This window comes from Psittacula echo (genome assembly GCF_963264785.1).
Source record: "Psittacula echo genome assembly, chromosome: 3".
Lineage (NCBI taxonomy): Eukaryota > Metazoa > Chordata > Aves > Psittaciformes > Psittacidae > Psittacula > Psittacula echo.
The window spans coordinates 72447257-72468706 of record NC_137736.1 but is presented as its reverse complement, the minus strand read 5'-3'; the positions used below and the strand labels follow the sequence as shown (position 1 = coordinate 72468706).

Here is a 21450-nt window from a genome sequence, read left to right as displayed (position 1 = left end):
TAAAGAATTTCTTCCTTATATCCAATCTAAACTTCCCCTGTTTAAGTTTGAACCCATTACCCCTTGTCTTGTCACTACAGTCCCTGATGAAGAGTCCATCCCCAGCATCCTTGTAGGCCCCCTTCAGATACTGGAAGGCTGCTATGAGGTCTCCACGCAGCCTTCTCTTCTCCAGGCTGAACAGCCCCAACTTTCTCAGCATGTCTTCATACGGGAGGTGCTCCAGTCCCCTGATCATCCTCGTGGCCCTCCTCTGGACTTGTTCCAACAGTTCCATGTCCTTTTTATGTTGAGGACACCAGAACTGCACACAATACTCCAAGTGAGGTCTCACGAGAGCAGAGTAGAGGGGCAGGATCACCTCCTTTGACCTGCTGGTCCCGCTCCTTTTGATGCAGCCCAGGATACGGTTGGCTTTCTGGGCTGAGAGCGCACACTGAAGCCGGCTCATGTTCAGTTTCTCTTTGACCAACACCCCCAAGTCCTCCTCTGCAGGGCTGCTCTGAATCTCTTCTCTGCCCAACCTGTGGCTGTGCCTGGGATTGCTCTGACCCAGGTGTAGGACCTTGCACTTGGCATGGTTAAACTTCATCAGGTTGGCATCAGCCCACCTCACAAGCGTGTCGAGGTCCCTCTGGATGGCATCCCTTCCCTCCAGCGTATCAACTGAACCACACAGCTTGGTGTCATCGGCAAACTTGCTGAGGGCGCACTCAATCCCACTGTCCATGTCACCGACAAAGATGTTGAACAAGACCGGTCCCAACACCGATCCCTGAGGGACACCACTCATTACCGGTCTCCAGCTGAACATGGAGCCATTGACCACAACTCTTTGTGTGCAGCCATCCAGCCAGTTCTTTATCCACCGAGTGGTCCACCCATTTGAAAAAAACCTGATGTCTCACTTCATTAATTTGAAAATTATGTCTGTGTAAAGCTGGTTGAATGTTATGCCAATTCTTCAAACACGAAATGGAAACCTAACTAATTTAAAAGAATATTTATTCTGGGGCATGGGCCTGTATTAAAGATCTCAGTTGCAATTCTGTCAGTTTTGTTCGCTATTTTCATGTCCCTCATCTTAATTGCTCAAGCCAAATGTTCACATTTTTGGGAGTCTGATATCACAGTGACAAACATAAAAAGATTATAGAGCACTAGATACAAAATCCACCATCCCAAGAAGCTACATGTGCTTCCAGTATCCAGTATCAGTGACTCTTATGTGACAGAGAAAGACAAAGTTCAAAAACAACCAAGAAAGCACTGCAAGTTTTGCATCGAGAGCAGAAATTACAGAAGTCCTCCTCAAACAGAAAATGCTATAAAAAAAATCCCCTAATATCTACTACAATTGGTTTGAAAGGGAAATACTACCTAATCTCTCTATATAAATTAATTGTGTCAAGACCAAAAGATATTTAGAGTCCAAACGGCTTTTAAATAACTTATTATACATTCAATATAATACTTCAGAGAAAGGAAAAAGCCACTATCAAAATATTTTAAGGGTGCTAAAATGGTCACTTCTATGAGTGTGAGAGAGAGAACTGAAATCAGTCTTTATCTGCCCAATGTTTCCATTTTTTCTCCTTAAGCCCAAGAAGCACCAGGATGCCTCGTCTGAGCAGTTCACAAAAAGACATAGCACACCAGTCTTGCGAAACTTCAACAGATAGTCTTCTGAGAGACAGTGACTTACACGTCTTCTGTTCACTGAAGTCTTCCCACAAAGAAAACAAAAAGATGAAAGTGGGTATTAGAAAACAGACTTACTTGACTTACTAGACTAGATATTTTCATTGACAGCCAGGCTCATTTAAATATAGCTTTATTTGAAATCCTTCCACTTAATATTACTTTAAAAATATTTATAACATCATTGTTAGGTTTGTTATGCACCCATATTCTCCCACGTGCCTTGCTTCCCATAACCATACTGCTGCTGTGGGACATATCCTGTGTGATGTTCCTGAACAGTCGGTTAACCTTAGGAAAAGCTGGAAACATTCTTGCCATGAAAGTATTCTGGTTGCCCGAGATGTTCAAGATACTGAAGAGTTATTGTAAAATGGGAGAAAACATCTACCCCACAGGAAAAGAAGGGGATGGTGCCATTCTCTGTTTCATCCACCAATTGGTTCTTGGTGAAGAAAAGGGAAAAAGTGTAATTGTTAACCGTCTTCATGAGATAAATCCTTAAGTACAGTGACAGCAACTGTGCAGGGCCCAAATACCAGATTAGGCTCAAGGCCAGTGCTTTTATCATAGTTCTTCCAGGCAAAACACAAGTGCTACATTGCACAGCAAGTCAAAAAGGACTGTTGTGGTTTAACTCCTTGTGCGTGTTGTCCCTGCCCGCCCCAGCCTGCTTGCTGGTGGGGTGGTGTGAGAAACAGAAGAGGCCTTGATGCTGTGCAAGCACTGCTCAGCAACAGCCAAAACATGCCCGGGTTATCAACACTTTCCAGCACGAATCCAAAACATAGCCCCATGCCACCTACTGCGAAGAAAAAGATCTTTATTCCAGCAAAAACCACTACAAAGCCCAAGTCTTTGTAAATAAAATAACCCATATTAGATCCTTAATTTACATGTTGCAGAAGTAACGGCAGAAAAGGGAGGCTGGTAGAGAACGAACTATTCAGAGGTAAACCCAAACAATTATAATCTTAGCATATGTAAAATCAAAACAGTACGCTAGAGGGTGTGTGTTCTCACATAAATGCATCATCTCGGATTATAAACAAAATGTAGGCTTAAACACATGATAATCATTAACTGTCAACTACATTTCACTATTTTTCATAGGCCAACTTTTAGTTAGAAAACAGTTACACTTCTTTAGGTGTATATAAACATACATAGATAACATACTGAATTACAAATACACACTACATTTATAGGTTGGTGAGCACATTTCGTCAAATTGAGGTCTCTGTGGAAAAGGTGGTGTACAACTGCAGGAAACTGACAGTTCTGCTCCCAGGGCAAGGGGCAAGTTAGAAAAAATGGGTTGATTGCAAGAAGTCACCAAGATGGCTGCAATTTCTTTTAATATATTTATACTGACCTCTTTCTATATCGCAAAACAACTTTAGAGGACATCTTCTCCTAATAACGAAATACCTTGAGACTGACTACATTGGTAGGTAACAAAGTATTCTTACACCCGTTTCCAAAAATGAACAAAAAAGTAAAAGGATATAGAGTAGAGGGGAGAAAAGGGACTTCTTTTAACACAGCATTGTGGGTTCAGTCCTTGGGAGCGTTTATCTGTTTGGTTTTTGGTTGGGTTTTTTTGTTGTTGTTGTGTTGTTGGTTTTGCGGGGTTTTTTTTGTTGTGGTTGTTTTTGGTTTTTTTCCCTTTAAGGAAAAGGATTTTACACAAACAGGATTTTTTTTCCTAGAAACATAATTGGAAAAAGCGGAGTTATCCAGCCTTCCACCGCCAGGACGAGCTGTTCTGGAAAACCTTCTATGAGTAATGGCAACAGGTGAGTTTCATGCTACCCACAGAAAATGACAGTAAATTGTATCACAGATTCACAGAATGGTTGAGGTTGGAAGAGATCACCAGAGCTCACCAAGTCCAACCTTCCTGCTCAGGCAGAGTTATCTAGAGCCCATTCCTCAGGATTGTGTCCAGATGGCTCTTGGAAGAAGACTCCACAACCTCTCTGGGCACCTATTTCAATGCTAGGTCACCCTTACAGTAAAGAAGTTCCTCACATTCACTGTTCCAGACAGAGGGGGATGGCCTGAGACAGCCCCTGCCCTGTAGCTGTCGCGCAGAGGTAAGGGACCAAAAAGATGATGAGGGCTGGAAGCGAGTTCCAGTTTGGAGTCGTGGGCAACCTTCCTCCCTTCCTGCCCTGCTTCCCCAGGTGTCCCTCCGTAATAGGTTTGAGGCCCTGGATCCTGATGGAGAGGTAAGTGAGGATGTGGTGCAAGGCCAGACTACAAGGTCACATAGGAAAAGGCGGTCGACTTTGCACCTCAAGACTGCCTCTGATAAGAAAGTAAGAAAGGTCATTGTCGTAGGGGATTCCCTTCTGAGAGGAACAGAGGGCCCGATATGCAGAGTTGACCCTCATCATAGGGAAGTGTGCAGTCTGCCTGGAGCCCGGATCAGGGATATCACCAAGGCGCTCCCCAGCCTGGTGCACCCGACAGACTACTACCCGCTGCTGGTCTTCCAGACAGGTGGGGGGGAAGCTGCTTCCCGCAGTCTGAGGGGGATGAAGAAAGACTACAGGGCCTTGGGGCGGATGGTGAAAGAGTCTGGGGCTCAAGTGATCTTCTCCTCAGTTCTTCCATCTTCCGGTGATGATGTGGGACTGTATGGGAAAATTCAGTCCATAAACAATTGGCTACGAGACTGGTGCTGCAGGCAGGGCTTTGGGTTCTTTGATAACGGCTGGTTTTATAAGGCTCCAGTCCGGATGATGGCACGTGGGAAAGGTTTAACTCACAGAGGCAAAAGGATGCTGGGGCATGAATTAGCAGGGCTCATTTGGAGAGCTTTAAACTAGATTCGAAGGGGGATGGGGTTGTAACTGGGCTTGCCCCAGTGGGGCAGCACTCTAGGATTGATGAAGACTGGGAGGTCTCCTATAATCCTAGGGTGGAATCGGTGAGCTCAGCTCCCTCCTTGAAATGCCTGTACACCAATGCGTGCAGCATGGGAAATAAGCAGGAGGAGTTGGAGACCTGTGTTAAGTCAGGAGATTATGATCTGGTGGCAATTACAGAGACGTGGTGGGACAGCTCACATGACTGGAATATACTCATGGAGGGCTATGTCCTTTTCAGGAAAGACAGGCCAGCCAGGCGGGGTGGTGGGGTTGCTCTTTATGTGCGAGAGCAGCTGCAATGTACTGAGTTCTGTCCAGGGACAGGGGACGAGCGAGTTGAGAGTCTATGGGTGAGAATTAAGGGGCAGGCTGGCAGGGGCGATACTGTTGTGGGTGTCTGTTACAGGCCACCGGATCAGGGTGAGGAAGTTGACGAGGCCTTCTACAGGCAGCTGAGAGCGGCCTCACAGTCACAGGCCGTGGTTGTCGTGGGGGATTTTAACTTCCCTGATGTTTGCTGGAAGGACTACTCAGCAACCCAGCCACAGTCCAGGAGGTTCCTCCAGTGTATGGATGATAACTTCCTCATGCAAATGGTGGATCAGCCAACCAGGAGAGGAGCGCTGCTGGATCTCATCCTCACTAACAAGGAGGGTCTGGTCGAAGCAGTAAAGGTTGAGGGCTGCCTTGGTTGCAGCGACCACGAGATGGTGGAATTCAGGACCTTGTGTGGTAGGACCAGTACAATAGCAAGTAGAATTGCAACCCTGGACTTTAGCAGGGCAAACTTTGGCCTTTTCAAGCAATTGCTAGGGGAAATCCCATGGGCAAGGCTGCTTGAAGGTAAAGGGGCCCAAGATAGTTGGTTGGCATTCAAGAACTGCTTATTCCGAGCTCAAGAGCAGAGCATCCCGACACGTAGGAAGTCAAGAAAAAGGGCCAGGAGACCTGCGTGGCTAAATAAGGAACTGCTGGGTATGCTCAAGTGGAAGAGGAGAGTTTACAGGTCGTGGAAGGAGGGGCTGGCCACTCGGGAGGAATATAAGGCTGCTGCTAGAGGATGTAGGAAGGCAGCTAGGATGGCTAAGGCCTCCTTAGAATTAAATCTGGCGAGAGTGGTCAAGGACAGCAGAAAGAGCTTTTTCAAATACATAGCTGATAAAACTAACACCAGAGGCAAGGCTGGCCCACTGGTGAACGGGGTGGGTGCCCTGGTGACAGAGGACACAGAGATGGCAGAGTTATTGAACGCCTTCTTTGTCTCAGTCTACTCTGCCGGAGGCAGTCCTGAAGAGCCCTGTACTCCTGAGACCTCAGATGAAGTCAGGTCACTGGAGCAGTTTGCCTTAGTCGATGAGGAATGGGTTAGAGACCAGCTGAGCAATCTGGACATCCATAAATCCATGAGTCTAGATGGGATGCACCCGCGGGTGCTGAGGGAACTGGCAGAAGTCATTGCTAGACCACTCTCCATCATCTTTACCAAGTCTTGGGAAACGTGAGAGGTGCCTGAGGACTGGAGGAAAGCAAATGTCACTCCAGGCTTCAAAAAGGGCAAGAAGGAGGACCCGGGTAACTATAGACCGGTCAGCCTCACCTCCATCCCTGGGAAAGTGATGGAACACCTTATCCTTGATGCCATCTTAAGGCATGTCAAGGATAAGAGGGTTATGAGGGGCAGTCAACATGGCTTTACCAAGGGGAAGTCATGCTTGACCAACCTCCTAGCCTTTTATGAGGAAATAACGCGGTGGATGGATGATGGCAGAGCGGTGGATGTGGTCTACCTTGACTTCAGCAAAGCATTTGACACAGTCTCCCACAGCATCCTCATAGCTAAACTGAGGAAGTGTGGCCTGGATGATCAGGTAGTGAGGTGGACTGCGAACTGGCTGAAGGACAGAAGCCAGAGAGTTGTAGTCTATGGGGCGGAGTCCAGTTGGAGGCCTGTATCTAGTGGAGTGCCTCAAGGGTCAGTACTGGGACCAGTATTATTTAATATATTCATCAACGATTTAGATGAGGGAATTGAGTGTACTGTCAGCAAGTTTGCTGATGACACTAAGCTGGGAGGAGTGGCTGACACACCAGAAGGCTGTGCTGCCATCCAGCGGGACCTGGACAGGCTGGAGAGTTGGGCAGGGAGAAACTTGATGAAATATAACAAGGGAAAGTGTAGAGTCCTGCATCTGGGCAGGAACAACCCCAGGTTCCAGTATAGGTTGGGGAACGACCTGTTAGAGAGCAGTGTAGGGGAGAGGGACCTGGGGGTCCTAGTGGACGGCAGGATGACCATAAGCCAGCACTGTGCCCTTGTGGCCAAGAAGGCCAATGGCATCCTGGGGTGTATTAGAAGGGGGGTGGTCAGTAGGTCGAGAGAGGTCCTCCTTCCCCTCTACTCTGCCCTGGTGAGACCGCATCTGGAATATTGTGTCCAGTTCTGGGCCCCTCAGTTCAAGAAGGACAGGGACCTGCTGGAGAGAGTCCAGCGCAGGGCAACTAAGATGATTAAGGGAGTGGAGCATCTCCCTTATGAGGAAAGGCTGAGGGAGCTGGGTCTCTATAGTTTGGAGAAGAGGAGACTGAGGGGTGACCTTATTAGTGTATATAAATATATAAAGGGGGAGTGTCATGAGGATGGAGCCAGGCTCTTCTCAGTGGCAAACAATGATAGGACAAGGGGTAATGGGTACAAACTGGAACACAAGAGGTTCCACTTACACTTGAGAAGAAACTTCTTCTCAGTGAGGGTGACGGAACACTGGAACAGGCTGCCCAGGGGAGTTGTGGAGTCTCCTTCTCTGGAGACGTTCAAAACCCGCCTGGACACATTCCTATGTAACCTTATCTAGGTGTTCCTGCTCCGGCAGGGGGATTGGACTAGATGATCTTTTGAGGTCCCTTCCAATCTCTAACATACTGTGATACTGTGATACTTCCTGTGTTCTAGTTTATGCTCATTGCCTCTAGTTCTATTGCCTGGCCCCACCGAGAAGAGTCTGGTCCCATCCTCTTGACACCCTCCCTTCGGGTACTTAATACATATTGATCAGATCCCCCTGAGCCTTTTCTTCTGCAGACTGAACAGGCCCAGCTCAGCCTTTCCTCGTGTAAGAGATGATCCAGACCCTTAATCATTCTAGTAGCCTTTGCTGGACTTGCTACTGGACCTCCATTTCTCTGTTGTACTGGGGAGCCCAGAACTGGACACAGTACTCCAGGCATGGCCTCACAGAGGCTGAGTGGAGAGGGAGAATCACCTCCTTGGACCTGCTGGCCCAGGATGCCATTGGCTTTCTCGGTCACAAGGGCACAGGGACAGCCCAGGTCTCTCTCCACAGAGCTACTTTCCAGGAGATCATAAGGAAAAGATGATTTCTACTGTCATGTGATAAAAGTTTCAAAGACTTCCAAATATTAGCTGTACTGGTTAGTAACAATTTTTAGCTATTGTAACATGTAATTTGAGTCAAATGTGATGGATCCAAAACCAATGTCTTAACTAATAACCTAAATTCCCTTCATTGACAAGGAATATGAAATAAACCCTAGAAGTGTCTGCATCTCATCTCATACTTAAGCTGCAAAAAGCCAGTTTGGTTTTTTTTCTGATCAAGGTTCCAGGGACACATCTAAAATAAAAACCAGAGCACACAGTGAGAAAAGTAACTACCTTTTTCCTTTTAATATAGATGTAGTACGGAATGTTTAATTACAGCAGAACAGTGCTTCCAGTTAAATAAAATTAAAAACCTTTATTTCCCCCAAATATAAAATTACTAAATTAATGTCTTAAAAGAATAAGAACATGGAAAAAGCTTTAAATTATACCACCATTTACCACAGTAGCCATGATCACCAATTACATACTCCATTGCTTTGGCAAAAAAAGTTTTCTTCTTTTAATAACTGCATATAAACCTAACATAGCAAAGACTGTATACATCTTTATATTGCACTTATTTATATACAGGAATAAATGAACTGTGAAGTCTGCATATACTTGCAATGAGCGGATTTTCACAATAAACTGAAAGCAGAAGGATAACAGCTGGTATGAATATTAAAAAATGCTTAGAAATGTAATACATTTATGTACAGACTGTGCGGACTGTATTAACAAACAATATGTACATAACAATTTACTACTATTGATATTTTAGTATAACTCAGTGTTCATTAATACAGACCTTTGGTTGTATTTAGTTGTTTAATAAGATCTAAGCTCACATACCTCCAAAATGCAACAAGGTATAAAATAAAGCACAACAATTTGCCAAATGGTACAAAACCTACTATTGTCAGTTCCATTAAACTCAAAAAACTAGTGTCTCTGTCTAGCCTCAAAATAGTTCTTGTACTTGGAATCAATCTCTATGTGCCATACACAAAAAGAACACCTGAACGGTACGTCTGCAAAATTACATCCCACAACACTTTTTTGTAATGTGCAATTCATCTTGATAATACTTTCTAATGCAAAAGAGAAATTAACTTCAACTTTATCCAACACACACTTCTGCAATGACATTGTGAATACTTTTAAATGTTACCAGCAAGATTTAAAAATATATATGTGTGCCTCCATTACTCTAAAAGATTATTACCAGTAACTGCTATTTGCTAAGTGTGCTCAGACATTCGTATGGATTATGCAGCTTGCACGTGCCGAACATTTAGCTTCAAAATCATCCTGAGTTCGCACACCAATGAAGCAAATCCACATACTTTAAAAAAGAAACAAACAGACTTTCCTTTACAAAACAATCATGCAACTGAAGAAGAACTGGGCATCCCATGAACTGTTGTGCTTGTTGGAGTTCCACTTATGGCGTTGAAAATGTGTAGCGAATTCGGCATAACACTGGCCTTCTCTTCAACAGGAGTAATCTTAAAATGGAAAACATGTATTTACCAAAATATTACAAAATGACACATGCATTTATAAAACAGCTAGCCAATTTTGTAACTTGCTTCTCACCCACTCAACTTTCCAGTATGTTCTCAAGAGCAGGGGACGTCTTTCTGAGGATAGTTGCTCTTTTCAGCCATCCTCTACACATTTAGGAGGCCATTAGTTATTTCTCCAATATCAGTTCTAATTTAGGTATTATACTGTCCTCTGCAGAGGAAGCTTGGATAGCTTCTCTCATTTCTTGTGTTAACTTTCAAGAGTTTCTACAATGACAACAGGCTTGGTTTTTGCTCCTCCTTTTTTTTTTAACTTAGAGGTATGATTTCAGCATTTCTTATGAAAACCTACCAGAGCACCAAAAAAGACTTAATTCTTAACAGCTATAAATTTACTGAGGCTAAGATTGGAAATTCTGGGGAAAAAGGGATGTTACAAAGCTCAGACGAACTAAAAGTAGAAATAAACAAAACTAATTACCATCCCATCTGATCATATTGGCAAGCAGCAGAGGAGAAAAAAAAAAGAAAAAAACTATTAAGGTTCTTTTCTATATTTTCCATAACAAAAATTTTGCAGTTGTTTACAACCCATGCTCTTATAAGACAGCTAATAGTTTCTTCAATGACATTAGAACAAGCATTGTGAGAAGCTATTTTTCCAAATACAGCAACAGGCAAGCGCATAAAGGTAACATTTTAAAAGACTTCAGTGAATAGCCTCATGATTCTGAGCCATGAGGAGAGTGATCAATCTAATTTGGAAAAAAAATATACCCCAATAACACCACACGATATTTCTTGTAGGCAAGAAATACAAGTTTTGAGAGTTAAGAACCATGAGCCGCTCTACAGCTCTGGGAATTATACAAATAAGAGTGGAGGAAAGAAAAGGAATCCGAAGTGATTAATACGAGATAAATAAAAACATCAAGAAGGCAGGGATCAACCATGAATCTTCAGCTCTTCCTGTCCTCCTGGAAATAATTTCTTTGCCTTTGAAGTCAGGAAACATTTCTACCATAGATCCCAGATGCAAGGTCCTACATCTCACTCCATAAGAGTTCTGGTTTCCCTTCTCCTATATGTCCAGCTTGCCTATAGTGAAACATGTTGGAATACCTCCTGAAAGATAGTTAACTCTCTGTTGCAGAAGTAAATGCTCATACCTCCAAAATATAAAGAAAAAGGGCTCTTTGCAGATTAAATCCCCCTTAGTTACCAGGAAGTATAGACTAAGGTCTTTGGGTCACTCAGTAGAGACCCCTGTAACTACACATATGAAATACAGATGACACATATATTCATGTCATTAAATGTTTTGTCCTTACTGTAGTCTTCCTCTCCTACAAAGAAAAAGGCTGGTGCCAAACAGAATTACTTGCTTAATGAAGCATCTGCAGAAAATTCACCAACAGAAAAAAAAATTATGTTCCACAATTCCATGATATGCTTATACTCCACTAGAGAAAAATACAAAAAAACCTGAAACGACCCTTTTGCATAAAGCATTATATACACTTTTACCAGTGGGTTCACATTACAGCTACATTTTAAATGCTCGTATGTAAAATTAATTTCAGCACATACTTGTTCATGCATTATTTCAGAAAGCTCTTTCGCCATCTCTCTGTAGTTGGCCTTCATTTCTTCTTGATATTCCAATTGATCTTCCTTTATAAGTCGTTCATTTACACCCAGAGCATGCCCACAAGCTTCAACAAATTGCCTGGTTTAGATAATAAAAGAAGATCTCAATCAGGAATATAAAATCCAAAAGGTTAATTCAAAATACCAGCTTACAGCATGTTTTTAAGGCAGTCAGAACACTGAAGTGTTAAAAAGAATTCTTTAAGTCTTGATAAAGTCATTCCCCCCCCAAAAAAAAACATACCTAAAAACTTCCTTTAGTAGCTTTACTTTATTGTCTGGATATCTTTTGGTGTTTGTATCATCTAAGAAAGCTCTTGCATATGCTAATGGACCAGCATTAACCTAAAAAGAACAAGAATTACAAAATAAAGTCAGTTCTCTGACATTTTGTCTTAGCAATAAAACCTACTACAGGTGTCTGTCTGATTTGTTTGTCTTAGGAGAACATCTGGATTTCAAAAAAGCTAGACTTATTTCAGAAGATAACTGCTGGAGTTGGAGCGTTAAGAGCATTAAACCATGCACTGAGGGCTTCATCTGCATGGTTTTTGAACACTTCCAGGGACAGTGATTCCACCACTGCTGCAGGCAGTCTGTTCCAATGCCTGATCACCTTTTCAGTGAATAAATTTTTTCTAATATCCAGTCTAAACTGCCCCTGGCACAGCTTGGGGCCATTACCTCTTGTCCTATCACTTGTTAATTAAGACTCATACTGATTTGTATATGCTACAATTGCTTCATATACTTTATTTTGCTGAATCTTCATGATTTTTGATTGATTTTTTTTTTTTTTAACACATTCAGTTCTTGTTAGCCTTAGGCAAAACAAAAATGCTTGACAGTGAGATTTTCTGCTAATACCCCACTCTGATATCTTGTCACTTCTTCTTCACCTCCATAGGGATCTTACCAAAATACAAAAGAAGTAATGATCATGTTGAACCTACTGTGAAAGACCCAGGCAAAATATGCTCATTCATTCTCATATGGGAAGTCATCACTTCATGGTAGTTCCAACTATAAACCAAAACCTGGTGTGACTCAGACCACCATAAATTCCAGGGATGAATCTTAATCCTTTCATGTAGTTGTCCATGATCAATATTTACCTGAAACACTTTTGTTGCTTTTTCTATTCTGAAAATAGCTGCAAACAGTGATGATGTTTCTAATCTAGGACATTCTTAAATATACAGAATAGAAACAAATGATAAAACGCTACTTATACACTTGTTCAAGGACAGAAGCAAATGAAATTTCAAGCTGGATGGCGAAGCATATGGTCTTACCTGAACACTGACACTTCCTTGTAGCTTCAACTGCAATTTGATCATATCTACTTCAGCTGAAGAGCAAAGCTGCCTCAGTTCTGCAACTTTTTTACTCATTTCATCAATGGCTACTTCAATTGGGTTTAAATCAGTGTGGTGCTGGTACATTACTGGAATGCGCTTCTTCACATATGGGAAACAATGTATAGCTATGGATGGAAAAAAGTTTCATATAGTTAAAGTATTGAGGGCCTTGAGAACCAGATTTTGTGGCGACATGGCACCCCAGAAAGAATTGAATCAGACAATGGGACTCATTTCCGGAATAACCTTATAGACACTTGGGCCAAAGAGCATGGCATTGAGTGGGTACATCACATCCCCTACCATGCACCAGCCTCTGGGAAAATCGAACGGTACAATGGGCTGTTAAAAACTACACTGAGAGCAATGGGTGGGGGAACTTTCAAGCATTGGGATACACACTTACCAAAGGCCACCTGGTTGGTCAACACCAGAGGATCTGCCAACAGGGCTGGCCCAGCCCAGTCAGAACTTTTACATATTGTAGAGGGGGACAAAGTTCCCAATACTAAAAGCCCATCGGTACCCTTTTGGGTCTTTGAAGTACCCTCTCCTGAGGTAATCTATGCCGAGGATGCATGGAGCCTCTGGACCAGTCACAATGGGGTGCTTTTGCCATTTCCTTCCAGTCAGGCTGATCTCAGCCTCTAGTACAGTCAACTCTTGGGATCCTCCTGTCACTCCAGAGATATAGATGGGTTCCACCCCTTGACAGCTTGACGGCATCAGGGTACACTGTGCACCGGTATCTACGAGAGCTTTATACTTCTGTGGGACTGATGTGCCAGGCCATCTGACCCACACAGCCAGTAAATCCGATTGTCCCCTACCTCCACCATGTTCAAAGGCAGGGTCTCCTCTACACATCATGCAACCGATGCGACATGGAGTAAATGGGCTGCACTAATTATGCAACGAGCTCGTAAGGTGTGTTTTGATAGAATTTTATGCTAAATTCTCATTTTGAAGTAATCAGTTGCCCAATTTAGTAACATATTATATAACAGAAATACTACCAAATGTACAGGGAAAAAATATTGAAAATGTAAATATGCATAGCTTTGCATGGATTACAGCAAAAGAGATCACCGACATTACTGCTACTAATTGTAGTTTCTCGCTACTCGTGTGGTGAGGGATGGAAGCACTAGTTCCCTCCGAACTAGGGCTGAGACATAGAGCATTCATGGAATGCGGGTCAACAACGATTTATTGCGCAGTTAGAATTCCTTATATTTGCCGCCCAAGCACCTCCCCAGAGTCAGCTGGTTCCTGTCCCTCCTAGCAGCTTCCCGTCCATGCACCAATCCCTACACTAATAACCACTGATTTTAAAAGGTTGTTTTGTCTAACAGTATTTTAGTATACTTTGCAACTGTCACCTGCAACAGTTGTGTGAAATCTACTAAAGGATTTTTTCTGACAAAATACACAACATATAGGAAAAATTAGTATCAAGAATAAAGTATAACCCTCTCCCCCAATAAGTTTTCTTTTAAAGGAAATTTGCATTCAATCAGTACCTGTTAAAATAGTCCGTCTTTTACACTGTTCTTCTACCCCTCCTTGTCTTTTACCAGCTTGAGTGAAAGGCATCTCAAACATAAAGCGACGAATGTTATGAGTCCTTTCAAAATCTGTTTTTCTTTCTTGCAGCTCTTTTTCTTCGAAGTATGGAATTACATGTGTAACTTGAATATATGCATATTTTGAATCTAAATCCTTAGGATTTACCTTTAAAAATGGTAATAAAAAATAATCAAACAGCTGAAATTGTGAATAAAGTGGATTTAATTGAAGTTACACAATTTTTGGAAATTTAATTTGGTCTCTTAACCCTTACATTATTGAAAACACACGAAACATTAATGCTCTCACAGGGCTTATCTGCTCTCTGTTTCTAACTATTCAGAAGGAAGGAACATAAAATTACGCTTTACAACATACTGTGGGGTTTTTTTAGTTATTTTATTTAAATACTCATTGATAACTGCTGTATGCAGAACCGCAAACAAAAACATATTACCAAGTTATACCCATGATTAATACTGGAAGGCACAGGTAGAGAAAACTCAGAAACAAATATCTGTCTTCCATGAAGCTGATACAATAGTAGACTGGAGATGTAAAATTGCTAGTGATAAAAAACCATTAATAATTAAAAATAAAACCCTACATTGTATATAGTTCAGATATCACCTCCAGAAGGCACTCCTCCCAACCTGCCTGTCTCAATTCTGACACCCTATGAAGGTCCCAAAGAATACAGTCATGGGAGCAAAGCAAACTGAAGGCTTCACTATTCAGTTCATTTTGCTTCTAGGACTGGATGGGTGAGGGCCTCATGGACTGGCAGATCTTTAATTTGGTAAAAGGAGCAACTGTCTCCAGTACCAACAGACAAGGCCTTCTAAGTCTTCACCAAACAGGTCCCTAAATGGACCAAGGATTTTTTTTTTTTTTTTTTTTATTTTGTGAATTCCCCCAACCACGGGATAAAGAAGGCACCCTAAACCTGTGCATCTTTCTGAAAGTTGTTGCCTACCATTTTAGTCCCATGTCAAACATTCACGTTACCTCTGTCTGTCTCTGAGCCATTTCACTTGTATAAACTAAGTGGAAAAAACAACACAAATAGACTGACGGAATGGTTTGGGCTGGAAGTGACCATGAGGATCATCTAGTTCCAACGCCCCTGCCATGGGCAGGGACACCATCCACTAGACCAGGATGCTCAAAGCCCCATCCAGCCTGGCCTTGAACGCTGCCAGGGATGGGGCAGCCACAACTTCTCTGGGCAACCTGTTCCAGTGCCTCACCACCCTCATAGTGAAGAATAATACACACATGAAGTCACCAGGTAAGCCCTGGAGTAAAGTAGGAACACAGCTAAGGTCTCCCTGCTGTTATCCTTTTTATATGGGAACATGCTGCTTAATTATTTTTTTAATAATTTTTTTTTTTTAAGTTGATTAGACTGGAACTTAAGTGGTGATTTTGACAGATGCATTATAATTAACTGTAAAAAATTCAGTAAACTGTGAAAAGGAAGAGCTGTGAAAAACTGAGATTACAATATAAATCCCTTGCCATCCACAGCATGAAATCTAGCCCTTGCCTGCATCCTCCTCTTCTTTTAAAGTTCCAGTATTGAAAAGCCCACCATTGCTGCACTTTCAGGTCAAGAAGCTCAGAACTTTGTTATCTTACTGGTGGAATCGAGGAACAGAAGACAGGAAATTATAAGAAAAGATCATCAAAGTCTCAAGCCAACTAAAAGATAAAAACTGTCTGGGGAAGGGAACAAAAGGAATACATGAAGGCATCTTGTGCAGTATTTGCTCTTCTCAGCATACAGGACACTGTAACCCTCTTCAGTTCACCAGTTTTGCAGTCTTCAATTACAAAGGAAAGCATTTCCTATGACAAATTTAGATTTAACCAGATGACTCTGTGTGAACATATTTTTTCTACAGCTTAAGCATTCATAAAATTGAACAGGCTCACAGACATAGGCAAAGGATAAGAAGAACAACTGATACAGAATTAAAATGTTATTTACTTTTGCTACTTTCCTCAGAAAAGGTGCCTGTTTCTTACTTCAGAAGAAAGTCTGGACACTGCTATTGAGGGGCAGAAAAGGGAAAAAACTTCCAAAGAATGACTGTGCATGAACTGGCAAGAAATATAGTTAAAGGTAACACAGAATATGGTCATAATCCAAATTTGTTCTAAGATGCGATTATTATTTTGAGAGGTAACACTATGGTAATTAAGCTTTTTGGTTGTTCTTAAAGGTAAATTTATTATGAGATAATAGTTCTCTAGTGTCCTTCAACCAGTAACGTTTTTTTTGTTATTTGTGTGTCAATAACAGACAGTGAACCCACAGTATTTCAAGTGGATTAGTGAAGTAATATATTAGAATTTTTTAGAGTGAATAAAGATCATACTTTGCCAGAATCCTGAATCATTTTGACATTTTCAGTTCCAAATTTATCAGAGTAGAGTTTTTGAAGTCTTTGGGAAATTTCTGAAAGAGGCGTGAGTTTGGGCTCTTTGTAGATATATTCCTTTCCATCTTCATCCTCAAAGAATCCCTGTAAAATACAAAGTAATCAAAATCTTGGGAAAAAAACACATAGCACAATGATTAAGATGAACATAATGTGTGTGGTTCAAAGCAAATATAAACATTTAACATCAGAATTCAAGCAAACATAAATAAAGAGAAATTAAAATCTAAGTAAAAACGGTTTCCTAAGAGGATAAAACCCCAAGCAAAACAACAAACAAACAGAAAAATGTACTTATCTACTACAGAATGAGTGAGAGATAATGGAAACACAGTTAAAATTTTGAAGTTTTGTTTGTAATTTTATGGTGTGCCAAGCCTTTGAGATAACTTTTCTTCACTTTTATTCAAAAGTGAATTTTCAGCACTGTTTCACTTGCCAAACAGAAATCTTGTTGCCTAACAGGACTATCTGATTCACAAGTGAGTATTTTGGCAATAGCTAACATAAAAATACTCTGAAAATTTTCTTTATGTAGTAACTAAAAATTATATAAAATGAAATTTAATTGTAATGATTTTAATTTTATGTTGTACTAAATTAGCATATACTTCTTTATTTTTATTACATAAAGCATTTGTTTTAAAACTGTAACTAAAAGCAAGATAGAGTACATGGGAAGTGAAACAGGTCATTGGTTTAAAACAACAAGCCATGTCAGAGTTCATGTTTGAAACCAGAAAACAAATATTTTTGTCATAAACGGAACAGACAAAATAGAAAAGCACAACATATCATGTATAAACACAGGCTAGATTGACAAAAATACCCACATCAAACTAAAGTGAAATGCAGTAGTTTTTACTGCATTGCTTGCTTTGTAAGCAGTTACTGTAATTACCTCAACATCTGTTTCACTGTCTGTAAACTGGTATTGCTATAAAGTTATAAAAAACAACAGAATACATGTAAAGTTATACTCCTTAGAGCATTTTACAATTCTCCATGCTCAGCTGAACAATAAGCAACTGGGCTATGCATGTAGAAAGTGTAATACTTGATACTGAGTGGTACCATACATATGCATTCTAGACACATATTAGAGGATGTGAAGCTGTCCAATACAGAGCCAGAACTTTTGTTTGAAGCATGCAATATTGATGCATAGAAAAAGAGTGATTTGTTCTCTAATGGAACTTAATGTTGTTTTTTGAATCGCAATGGCCATTAATGCATACCAATCTAAGAAGCAGCCTTGCAAACCACACTGTAGCACTACAGACATTAAGTCAATACATTGCTAAGAACTGACATTCTAAAAAACTTACCGCTGCCTTAAGGTAGTAAATCAAAGAAAAAAAAGGAAAAAAAGGCAAAAATTTACTGAGAAAAATAAGAAAGAAACTGTATTGGTATTGATGCATGTTTTAAAATTAATTAGATGGTGTTTAATTATTTCTTACAGAACACATTTCTTGTTATGTCATGGTGTCAATACAGATGATGAAATAGTAAACACTGTCTGCTCTGCGCAGTAAGAACCACCTGAATTTATTTTACAAATGAAACTTAAACAAAACTCACCTGTCCAAAGAATGCTACCCTGAAATAAGTTCCCAGCAGTCTCCTGCCTGTATGCATAACTTCTGTTACTTTACTGTATGCTCGATGAAGAGTGTCATATAAATGAGCAAGCCTCTAAAAATAAGAAACAGTCATGGGGTAAAGGAATAAACTAGAACTTTCCTGTCTTAAAACAACAATAACTTATGTCCTCGTAGTTAATAATAACTAAAAACATTATTTCATTGAACAGTAGTAATAAGTTTTGCACACAAACCTATTGCATAGGATAATATAAATTACTATACAGTATATATACATTAACATAAAACTTTTGTGGAATAATACACTATTAATTTTTAATTATTTAAGGAAAAAAATTAATTATTTAAAATTAAAACAAAAAATTCAACACGTTCATATTTCATTTACAATTTAAATATTCTTGAACTGTGATGTCCAATGTGTCACGCAGGTAAGACCAGAAAAATCAGGACTTTTTTTTTCCTCACTTGAATTTACTTATGATGAATTTCCTTAAGATGAATTTACTTATGATGAATTTCCTTAAGATGAATTTACTTATGATGAATTTACTACCTCAAAATCTCTCCGTTTTTCATAAATAGGAATTATAAGTTTATATATGTCGGCAATGAGTTCATAGCGTTCTGCCTTCCAGAGTCCATCAGCACACTGTTCCAACAATTCCATCAGCACATCCTAGATTTGGATACACATTTGAAAAAGGAGAAGTATTGAGTACTCATGAAAAGCACAATAAATAATTATACCAAAGTTCTTTCCAATGAAAAGGGAGCTCTTGCCTCAAAACAAAACAGAATGGTCCAAGTCTGCACTCATATTCTTTGTATTTACCACAAACAGCATTTTTCATCTAGATACTTCTGACCTCTTAGGTCTACAAATGACACCTGTGTGAGGACCCTGGGTCTTAACTTGAGACCCTTGTCTTACCTTGTAACAGGTTGGTTGTTTTTTTGCTTTGTTTTGTTTTGTTTGTTTGGGCTTTTTGTTTTGGGTTGTTTTTTGTTTGGTTTGGTTTTTTTGTGTGTTTTGGTTTGGTTTTTTTTCCCAAAGTTTGTTTCCTTGGGTTGTTTGTTTTTTCATTGGGTTTTTTTTTTTTTTTTTGGCTTTGCACAAAGAACATTATTTTAAAAGACAGCTATACAAACACTTGACTAACAGTTCTGAAGGAAACTATCAAATGACATTAACAATAAAACAAAAGGATACAATACCAAAATCTGTACTCAGAGTAGCTATTAAGATATAACTGTGGAATCTGGAATACTTGGTCCAGAATTAAACTATAAAGTGAGAGAAGCTGAGAAGTCCTGAAGGGTCAAAACAGAGTCACAAGCAAGAAACCACCTTGGATTTGTCAGGTTTGAGTCTAATATCCTTGTTGCAAAAAAATAGTTATTTAAGGTTAAATAAGAACTATGCTTTTCGGTATGTTAGAATGGAAGCATGAATTCTGCATTAGAGCAGTTACATCATAACTATAAAGTCCCTTCAGTTTGTCATAATTCTTTATTTTCCATGCATTTGATTTCTTCTGCTTCAGTCAGCACAACAAAACTAAGATAACAATAGTTTGCTCTGGTTTTCATAAATTTGAAATTACTTGGCTAAGTCCATTAACTCATTTACAACAAACAATTTTACAGATACCATGGAAAGCTTATAGCTCCTGTGAGAAAGCTGTCACATACTTGGTCATGGTTTTGAGTACAAAAGAATTTCTGTGAAGAAGCTCATTTGCTTCCACAAACCCTATCATAAATCTGTCCTCTTCAAACATGTCTGGAGCTCCAAGAACCTCCAAGAGAATCCAAGTCTGAGACTGAGGAGTGTCATAAGACATGACATTTCTAGTCCTTGAGACCTTCTTGCATTGTAGTGGTGAAGCCAGAAGCTGGAAACAACATTTTATCCTTAGAAGGGATTCAGTGCTATTCTACTGCCCTCCTCCCTTTGGTAGGGGACTAAGATAGCATGAAGAGATCACTAAGAAAAGCCTACTTCAATACTGATTGCAAAAAGAGACTGAAAAATGCTACCCTCATCCATGTGCTGCAATGGTCCCCAAAACATCTCTTCCTTTCCCCCAGTCATTATGGGGCTGTATAGACTCCCCAGTATCGCCACCCTCAACGACTAGGTGGTGATAACAGAAAGACCAGTGTCACTGCTGGCCCTCAAGACTATCCACAAACACTGTTTTGTCAAGAGTCTTAACTCAGACACCAGAGAGAATCCAAATATAGCAAAGCAGCAGAATTCTGATTGCATACAGGAAAAATACATAAAAAGCAAAAGATGTGTGGAGAGATGATAGGAGGGAGGAAAATGACACAACATTTCTGGGCCACCTGTCTCAGTATTTATCCTTCCTCATGGGAAAAGGCTTTTTTTCCATATACCCACTCAGAGTTTCAATTTGTAACCTGTTAATGGCCTCTTACTCTCCTATGGCACACCTCTTAGAAAAGTTCTGATTCTTCCACTAGCCACCTTAGGAGCTGGACTTTTTCCAGTTTCTTGATATCTCTCTTGATTTGGATGGGCAGCACTGGGCACAAGATTACAGATGGGGCACCACAAAGGCCAAGTGGAAGTGGGAAATCCCACTTTTCTCCTTTTCTTGACTTCATGCTCTTCCTAATGTAACCCATCGTGCAACTGGCCTCTGATGCCACAAGGTTACACTGACGATTCCCATTCAAACTCTTGTGCACCAGAACTCCCAGGTCTTTCTGCAGAGCTGCTGCCCAGCCAGTCCATCCCCAGCCTGCGCTGATACACTGGGTGATTTTTTAACAGATACAAGGATTTGCACTTGTCTTTGTAGAACTTTGAGAAGCTTTGTGTTGCTTCAGTTTGAGGTTGCTCTAAACAGCAGTCCTGCCCCCCAGCATATCATTTAGTTGCACCCACAAACTTGATGATACACCATATCCCATGACCTACTTTGCTAATGAAGATGTCAAACAAAATCACCCTGAGTATCCCTGAAGAATGCCAGCCTTCACCACCATACTTCAGGCATCTTATGTGTTTGGGTAAGTACCTATTTCTGCTTTTCATAAAATGCTTTGATATATTGAATTACACTGGATGTTGATCACTTATAATATGACGTGACCTTTGAAGCGCTTTCATTTACCAATCTGTAAGTTAGAAAAAATCCTCCCATGGAAAGTCATAGCTAAATAAGAGACAAAAAAAAAAAAACAACCCCAAACAGGGAGGTAGAGATTGACTCAGTATCTGTGGTGTAGCTGTATTCTGGCAAAATTTATTTGGGGAAAAACCTGAAAATTAAATATCTGAATTAAAAAC

At 40.5% G+C, this 21450-nt stretch overlaps 1 protein-coding gene across 8 annotated transcripts in view; it reads right to left on the bottom strand.

Moving 5' to 3' along the window:
* Nucleotides 1-8822: 8822 nt before the first annotated feature.
* Nucleotides 8823-21450, bottom strand: part of DOCK9 (dedicator of cytokinesis 9) — a gene marked incomplete at its 5' end in the record, with an annotated part of 118490 nt that continues 105862 nt past the window's right edge. For 5 of the 8 annotated variants that reach the window (XM_080613968.1, XM_080613974.1, XM_080613967.1 and 2 more), the window contains 8 exons: nucleotides 8823-9470; nucleotides 11082-11220; nucleotides 11386-11486; nucleotides 12437-12627; nucleotides 14026-14236; nucleotides 16456-16602; nucleotides 18103-18216; nucleotides 18682-18804. In XM_080613968.1, coding sequence (XP_080470094.1) covers nucleotides 9348-9470; nucleotides 11082-11220; nucleotides 11386-11486; nucleotides 12437-12627; nucleotides 14026-14236; nucleotides 16456-16602; nucleotides 18103-18216; nucleotides 18682-18804 — 1149 coding nt within the window. In that variant the 3' untranslated portion in view covers nucleotides 8823-9347. Of the gene's footprint in view, nucleotides 9471-11081; nucleotides 11221-11385; nucleotides 11487-12436; nucleotides 12628-14025; nucleotides 14237-16455; nucleotides 16603-17419; nucleotides 17456-18102; nucleotides 18217-18681; nucleotides 18805-21450 lie in introns of all 8 variants that reach the window. The other 3 variants (XM_080613969.1, XM_080613970.1, XM_080613972.1) reach the window with 1 other exon arrangement.